Source organism: Triticum aestivum, chromosome 4B (genome assembly GCF_018294505.1).
Source record: "Triticum aestivum cultivar Chinese Spring chromosome 4B, IWGSC CS RefSeq v2.1, whole genome shotgun sequence".
Classification (NCBI taxonomy): domain Eukaryota; kingdom Viridiplantae; phylum Streptophyta; class Magnoliopsida; order Poales; family Poaceae; genus Triticum; species Triticum aestivum.
The window spans coordinates 661,350,494-661,358,994 of NC_057804.1; the positions used below are offsets into that span (position 1 = coordinate 661,350,494).

General features: G+C 47.0%; 1 protein-coding gene across 1 annotated transcript; it reads left to right on the forward strand.

The window, feature by feature from the left end:
* Positions 1-2,601: 2,601 nt before the first annotated feature.
* Positions 2,602-4,863, forward strand: LOC123090403 (uncharacterized). Its single transcript, XM_044511722.1, has 2 exons — positions 2,602-4,097; positions 4,203-4,863. The coding sequence occupies exon 1, from the start codon at positions 2,602-2,604 to the stop codon at positions 3,994-3,996; it is 1,395 nt and encodes a 464-aa protein (XP_044367657.1). The 3' UTR covers positions 3,997-4,097; positions 4,203-4,863.
* The last annotated feature ends 3,638 nt before the right edge of the window (positions 4,864-8,501 follow it).

Consider the following 8,501-nt stretch of genomic DNA (forward strand, 5'->3'; position numbering starts at 1 on the left):
TATCGTTGGAGTCGTGCGGAGGTATGTCTCGGGCGGTTCTCATGGGATTCGGTCGGCGTTTGTCTTTGGTGGATCCATGTTGGATCATATCTTCGTTCGTCTGTGTTTGTGTGTCTACAAGTTGGATCTTTTCGATCCACGCTTCTCTTCATCGGTAGTGGTTGCTGTTCTGGTGTGCTAGTCTTATGGCGCCTTAGCAAGACGACTTCCCGACTGTCTAGTACAACAAGGTTTGCCTGGCTCCGATGAGGGAGGGGCGAAGATGGCAGCGCGTTTTCGGCTCGCTCAAGTGCTATTAGTCGTTGTTAATTGGTCTACGAACCTAGATGTATTTTTTACTTCTAGTGTTCTTTGTGCTGCCTTGGCGGTTGACGAATAGATCAGAATTTATGTTTGCTAAATCATAATAATAACAATAATGATGATGATGATGATCATCATCATCACATGGCAGATCAGCAGTTAGTTCGTACAATCTCTGGAAGTCAACCCATCACATACATGGTGCGCATGATCACCACGAATTAGACACCCCATAATTATAGGTGATTAGATAACAGCTAGTACTTGGCCAAGCTGGCGAACTAGAGGTTGCAATGTTCTTGTTCTTTGCGTTGAATTTTCTGCCTATAAAAGTTCATCTCGTTCATTCATACGGACATCACTACTACCACATATCAAACATCCCCAGCATTAACCCTTGTAGCTAGCCTCATCGTCGTCAAGGCACACATCCTCAATGGCTGCCGCCTCCGCACTCAAGACGGCCGCCGTCGTTGCCATCTGCATCGCCATGTTGCTGGTCCAGACCACCTTGGGGGTGGGGTACCTAACGGCGCAGGCCCCTGCCGGCGGTGGCTTGGCATGCCCTGATACCCAGACCACCTGCGGGGCGAATTGCTTAGTACGCTGTGAGAGCATGTCGCAGGACATCTGCAAGGTTGTCTGTACCACCTCGCCGTTTCCGGTGGTGGATCAAACCTGCGTCGGTAGGTTGTTCAGCGCCTGCGTGAGCATCTGCAAGACCGCGTGCGAGAACCTCCCGAGCTCCTAATCTGCTAGCTAAGTTGTGCATCGTGCACGCTTAATCCCGGAACTGCTTCTATCATCAATCTACCTTTTATTTTGTAAAACCCGTTATGATCGCGGTACTTGTGGTCGTTTTTACTTCCAAATGTGTCGTGCAGTGTACTTTGACAGTTATTTTTCCCCATTCTTTCCTGAGTTGTGAACACATTAATTATGATTATGACACGTTGCTAGAAGTTTGTACTTTTTGAGATTGAGTTGCTGGCTAAAGGCTTTGTCTCATATATTCCTCCGGGGAGTTGTGGTGGAGTTCTGGTTCCATGCCACCCCTTATCTTTGATTGGTGTTTCTCTTTTTGGGTCCCCGATCTCTGATCAGTTCGCGTTGCCCGCCGCCGCCCATCGATCCTCATGCGCCTCTACTCTGACTTCGGCATCGACATCACCGGCCTCTTCTCAGACTCGACGGCCTCACGCGACACGCGGCGGCCCGCAACGGCCGCCGTCTGCGCATCCCGTCAGCTTGTCGTTCTTAGCTCATGGTAACTTGCAAAACATTTTTTATGTTGTAGCAAATGCAGATTCACGGTAACAACTATGTAGCACAAAGACGTAAGAATGAAAGATCATTCACGCATCTGATTCTGGTGTCGTCCTGATCATAGGGCACCACTGAACTCCTGGACAAGGGTTGCGCCCGGTATGCGAGAACCAGATGAGACAATACACGCTCTGCGTTCAAAAGCGGCTCAAGGATAGGTTTGCGCAGCTGAAGGAGTGCAGATACCGAGAAATCAGAGCATGTGGCACACCGATGTCATGAACTTCATGTTACAGAACTGGCCTGAGCCTTCTCTCCAGTTATCCAGCTTCCGACGGCGGACTGATACACACGTGGTTTCTATCAGCTTGATGATTTATCGCTGAAACTTGTGCACATACGTACCCTCTTTCTACTAGTTACTATCTGTGGTCTGTGGATATACGCCTTTGCTCTGCCCATTTCGCCGGAAACTTGCATGAATGCAACGTATACGGTGCTATCTTGCTGTAGAAATTCATATATACCTGAGCATTTTGTTGTATTCCGCGATGGTTAATTAGTTGCTTGATGTGTCGACATGGTCGACAGTTGGATGCATGTCGCGCCTGCATATGCCAGTAGCCAACATATGCAGCGGACTGAACAAATGCAGCGCCCTGCGTGGCGAGCTGGGCCGTGGGCCTTGTAGCGTGCGTGTGTTGAAAGTGGCTGGCCCAGGGTGCCAGCTACATATTGTACCCAGACCGGAATGATTGGGCAGGAAGGAAAAGATCTGAAACCAGAGTTCAACATATTCTTGATGGTTATGAGTCAAAGTATTACTAGATGTGGATATATAGGATTTGTGGTTACGTTTGGCCATCATGTTATGGGCCTGGGCCAGTCACGCTGCTTTATTCCTTTTCATACTAACTATTATTAGACGGAATTGTCTTCTCACAAAAAAAGATCAGACGGAATTGTAGAGAGCCCTAAAAAAATAAGACGGGGTAGTAGAGGAGGCCAGAAGGGGTTTACGTTGTCGCTTGGATGGAACTGCGATCGGGGCGTCGTCTCAGGCGCTCGCCGCCGCCGCATGGAGCTCCCTCCAGGCGTGGTTTAGGCGGAGGAATCGACCTCATCAGCGCCCTGCCCGACGAGATGCTTCTCCTAGTCCTTGTACGCCTACGTTGCGTCCGTGCCGCCGTGCAGACCGGCCTCCTCTCGCGTCGGTGGCGTGATCTCTGGACCGGTCTCACCGATCTCACCTTCCGCTACCTCGACCCCGCCACGATCAAAGCAGTGCTGGCTCGCTTCGCTGCATCTTCAACACCGGTGTCCACGCTCGGCATCCACCTTCGAACGAGAGAGACCGCCTACCACGCCAACTTGCTGCTATGCGCCGCCGCACTGCTCTCGCCGAGGGAGCTGGTCTTCACCCTCTCGTCGTCATACATGGGAGACCTGGACGACAGGATCGAGCTGCCATGTTTCAACTGCACCACCTCGATCAAACTGGACACGGAACGATTCGGTGTCCGTGTGGCGGACGGCGAGTTCAACTCGCTCGAGAGGTTGTCCCTATCCGGCAATAACAACGCCTTTAGCGCCTTGCTACACCGGTGCCACGTGCTGCGCGAGCTCAGCATTACCGGTTTCGATTCGCGGCAGCTATCGCTACCTCCGACGGCGGAGTTCCTCTCGCTTGAGAAGCTGTCGCTCAACGGCAACATCGTCAACATTGGTACCATGCTCACACGGTGTCCGCGTCTGCGTGTGCTCAGTGCCACCTTTCGCGGTGTCGAGCCTTGCTCGATCGAGGCGGCACTCCTCGCACTCGAAGGGGCAGTGGCACTCGGCCTCGTTGTGTCCCTCCTTGGTATCCACATTGATAGAGGTGGATACAATGTCGACGCCAATCGATTCTCCTCTCTTCTCCGCGCGGCGACGAGACTATCGCCACAAGAGGTCGTCGTCACTCACGAGATATACGGACACGTCACTATCGACCTGCCATGCTTTCATCGTGCAACTTCAATCATGATGGACTTGCACTACAACATATCCTTCACAGTGCAACCGACCAGCGAGTTCTCTGCGCTCGAGATGTTATCCCTATCAGGAAAATGCAGGGTCTTGGACATTGGCACCTTGGTCACCTGTTGCCCACGCCTCCGCACGCTAAAGGCAACTGTAGTAGGAAACATCATAGTCCACTCGACATTGTTACATGAGCTTGATATCGATAGAGATATTGACACGGAGTGTCGTGGCATCGACATAGTAACTCCCATGCTTAAGCAACTGCAGCTAAAGGTTCGTGCCGGTGGAGACATTGGCATGTCCATCTCGGCGCCAGCAGTAGAGAAGGTCTTGTGGGAGCGATGGTATACAGGGTGGCCTCTTGTTTTTGGTTGTTGGTCGCTCAAGAGGATGAGAGCGTAGAGACGATACAGAGAAGCCATGTAGACAGCTGGGGAGACTCGTGTTCTCAAATGCAGCAGCTTCCACGCTTTCATGTCCTATGCTTGCAGCTATATTCCGGTGTACGTCTCTTGTCTCTTCCTGATCAATGCACTATTGGATTTACTATCTTAATTTTTGTTAGTTTTATGCATGATATTCTGACCCCCTCCCAACCTGTATCACAGGATCATTTGGATGCACAGCTGAATTTTGCACCAGAGATGGAGAAACTACCGGTTACGAACTTCTCTGTGTTGGAGCTAAATTTTGAATTAGATTCACATGGTTACGGAGCACTTGTGCTGCATCTGCTTCGAATGCGTCGAATTCGTGCCACTACGAAAAGGCTGAAGGTCGTCTTACCATCTTGGCCCAAGGTATTTCTCTACCATGCTTATAGATCTTACATACACAGTTCATGCTCAATACATTTTCTATAGGCAATTTTGATATAAGGTCTCAACAACGAAGCTGGCGCGTGTAAATAATGCATTGGCATGCTCATCATTTTCTTTAGGGGGGGACGCCAAGCATGCCTAGGAAATTGTTCTTGTGATATGCCAAAGAACTGGAGCTGCCAAAGTGCCTTCTACACACGTCTTGAATAGGTGGAGATCCATAACTTTGGTGGAAAGGATATGGAGTATGATTTCTTAAAACTGATATTCAAATGCTCGCCAAGGCTTAAAAGAATGACCGTCAGGTTGGCATGGAAATTTAGAGGCTGCACCACAATATTGCACAACATTTTCTTGGCACATCCTTCAGTGAATTGTTATGGTGATTTTAGCTACGGTGAACTGGTTCCGCGTGCATCTAGTTAGCATGCTCCCTGATGCCACAAAATTGAATGACATAGAAGTACCATTGTTTGTTAATTCTTACATTTAATTACCTATTGTTGTCAGAAATAACGAAACTTAAACTGCTACGGTCACTTTGAACATGTTACCCAGAAGTATTCAGTAGTTGAGATATATATAATGTTCTTGTTACTATCTTTCATTAAATTTAAACATGACATTTTCAAGAGAATTACATTTAGTGGTTGCACCACACACTACTGCAGGTCAATGCCTAGCAGTGACGGGCATTGGGCTCAGGCAGGCCCGCCACTAATCTCTCGTCACTAGTAACATGCCACCGGTGGTGGGCCTCCCACCAGGCCCGCAATTGGTGACCTGTTATCAGTGGCAGGATAACAAATTGCCCGCCACTGCATAACTTGCTACCCGCCACTAGTAAATGATGCACCAGTGGTGGACCCTAGGTTCTGCCCATCAGTGCTAGCAACTTTTATGATTTAAAATAAATGCATGTATTGTACTGTGTGATGTAGACCGTACATGTGATGTACACACTGAAAAAATAGTGCGCTATAGCGCCATTAATAGGGTGTAAAGAATTGTCTCGCTATATAAATCCGTGTACAATGTCTCGTCAATAGCACGTTAATAGCGTATTTTAAGGGGTGACGCTATTTTGTATAGCGTGCTATTTTTTTCCTAAGATGTACACAATGCAGTTCTAATTATATTGTTCACACGTATACACATAGCATATACTAATTAAAGTTCGTTCATACATCACCGATTTACACATTTACATAGGCTGACAAAGGAGCGCAACACCTACCATGCCAACTCTGCTACACCGCTGCCAGATGCTGCGTGAGTTCAGCTTTACAAACCTGGATTTGCGGCAGCTATCGCTGCCTCCGACAGCCGAGATAGCCGAGTTCCTCGCGGTGCGCACTGCCGCCTTTAGCGGTGTTGAGCCCTGCTTGATTGAAGCGGCACTCCACTTGCTGGAATGGGCGGTGGCACTCGGCCTCGTCGTGTCCTTCCTTGGTATCAACATTGATAGAGGTGGATACAATGTCGAAGCCAATCGATTCACCTCCCTTCTGGGCGCGGCGGTGAGACTATCGTCACAAGCTCTGTTTTGGATACCGCTCGAAATTTCGTTATCCCGAGCGGTTACCGCTACCCCACGGAAAACACTCGTACCGAGCAAAAAAATCGAGTTTTTTTTTTTGAAATTTGAATTCAAACGATCACCGTGCTGTTAAATAAGCGGCATCTCTCATGTAGCAACATGTCTTGCAATGGCGTAGTGGCAAAGGCATGCTTTATGGAGCAGCGAGTCGCGGGTTCGACTCTTTCCTTCTACAGTTTTTCTTTCTTTTTTAGAATGCGAAAGGAAAAAAACTGACAGGGTTGAAAAATTCTGCGAAAGGCAGGGGTCGAAATCGATACCTCTGACCGAAGCGGCATCGGTGGCTGAGTGTGAACAACAACTACACTAGGAGGAAATTAGTGACCTATAAGAGTTAAAAGTCTATCTATATCACCTTTTAAATATTTGAATTCAAAATTTGATTTTAAATTTCGTCCGAATTTTTTCCGGTATTTCGTGGTTACCGTGGGAACCGTAAATTTCGGTGCCCCTCGAGAAAAAAAGCTCGCTTGGGATCCAAAACCTTGGTCACAAGAGGTCATGATCACTCGCGAGATATACAGACACGTCACTATCGACCTGCCATGCTTTCACTGTGCCACTTCAATCATGATGGACTTGCACTACAACATATGCTTCACACTGCTACCGACCGGCGAGTTCTCTATGGCACACAGGGTTGCCTCTTGTTTTTGATTGTTGGTGGCTCGAGAGGATGAGGGTATAGACGATAGAGAGTAGCTCTATAGACAACTGGGAAGACTCGCGTTCTCAAGTGCAGCAGCTTCCACGCTTTCATGTCATATGCTTGCAACTCCTTGATGCAACGAAATTAAAGTGATGGGAGAACCAACATGCGTCTTATGAAGGAGGATTATTCTTCCAGTGAGAAGTTATGTTCTCGTCGATGGCGAGGTGTCTGCGGTGTCTTCGTCCCAGCTTTGTTGGCTCAGCCTCTCGAAGATGCTTACAGAGATAGGGTTGTTTGATCTCTCTCTTTCTATACTGCTCACTCCGTCTCAGAGTACTCCCTCCGTCCCAAAATTCTTATCTTAAATTTGTCTAGATACAGATGTATCAAGTCACGTTTTAGTATTAGACACATCCGTATGTAGACAAATCTAAGACAAGAATTTTGAGACGGAGGGAGTACTTATTAACATATTCACTTGAAATTTCGGCAGCATAACGCGTCGAATGAATTAAGAAATGCGTCCACAACAGCATTAAATGAATGAAAAACAATTCAGGCTACTAAGTAGAAAGGATGGATTAGTTATACGTAAGGGAAAGCAGTTCGGCACCAAACATGGCAGCCAGCATAATGCGTCGGAAAGAAACGCATCCACAACCGCAGCACATGAGCGAAAAATAATTATGGTAGAAACGGATGGATTAAAACTCGAGTGAAAGCAATTTGGCATGAAACATGTCGGCATGGTTAATTTTAACCGCATGGTTTCCTGAATAAGATTCTATACATGCCAAATCATGACACTAGTCCATTGGATTCTGAATCTGCCCTAGTGGTGTCATATAAATCACAAGGTTCACAAAAAAATACCCATCAGTTTGAGTGGTGACATGCCTATGTTTCTCTTATCTTTTTTTGAAGTCCCAGTTGGGGTTAGGAAAAGGCTGGACTTCTACCGATCTCGATTCTTCTGGCAGAGTGATGAGCTAAAGAGAAAGTACTGACTCGCCAAATGGGATGTCATCTGTCGACCAAAGGACTAGGGGGGGGTCTTGGTATTGAAAATCTTGAAGTCAAGAACAGATGCCTTCTCAGTAAATGGTTGTATAAGTTGTCAGTTGAGACTGAGGCAACTTGGGCGCAGATTCTTCGTAACAAGTATTTGCATTCTAAGACTGTCGTAGGCGACAGTGAGACCGACTGACTCGCCGTTTTGGAAGGGGCTTATGAGAGTCAAATCTGCTTTCTTTAATAGAACAAAGTTCATTGTTGGCAATGGTAACAACACTTGATTCTGGGAGGATATTTGGCTTGGTGAAACACCGTTGGCGCTTCAGTATCCATCTCTATATCGTATTGTTAACCGATCTGATACTCTCGTTGCAACGATTATGCAATCCATTCCTCTTAATATTCAGTTTAGGAGGGTGCTTATGTTGGAAATATGCCCTAGAGGCAATAATAAATTAGTTATTATTATATTTCCTTGTTCATGATAATCGTTTATTATTCATGCTATAATTGTATTGATAGGAAACTCAGATACATGTGTGGGTACATAGACAACACCATGTCCCTAGTAAGCCTCTAGTTGACTAGCTCGTTGATCAATAGATGGTTACGGTTTCCTGACCATGGACATTGGATGTCGTTGATAACGGGATCACATCATTAGCAGAATGATGTGATGGACAAGACCCAATCCTAAGCCTAGCACAAAGATCGTGTAGTTCGTATGCTAAAGCTTTTCTAATGTCAAGTATCTTTTCCTTAGACCATGACATTGTGCAACTTCCGGATACCGTAGGAATGCTTTGGGTGTATCAAACGT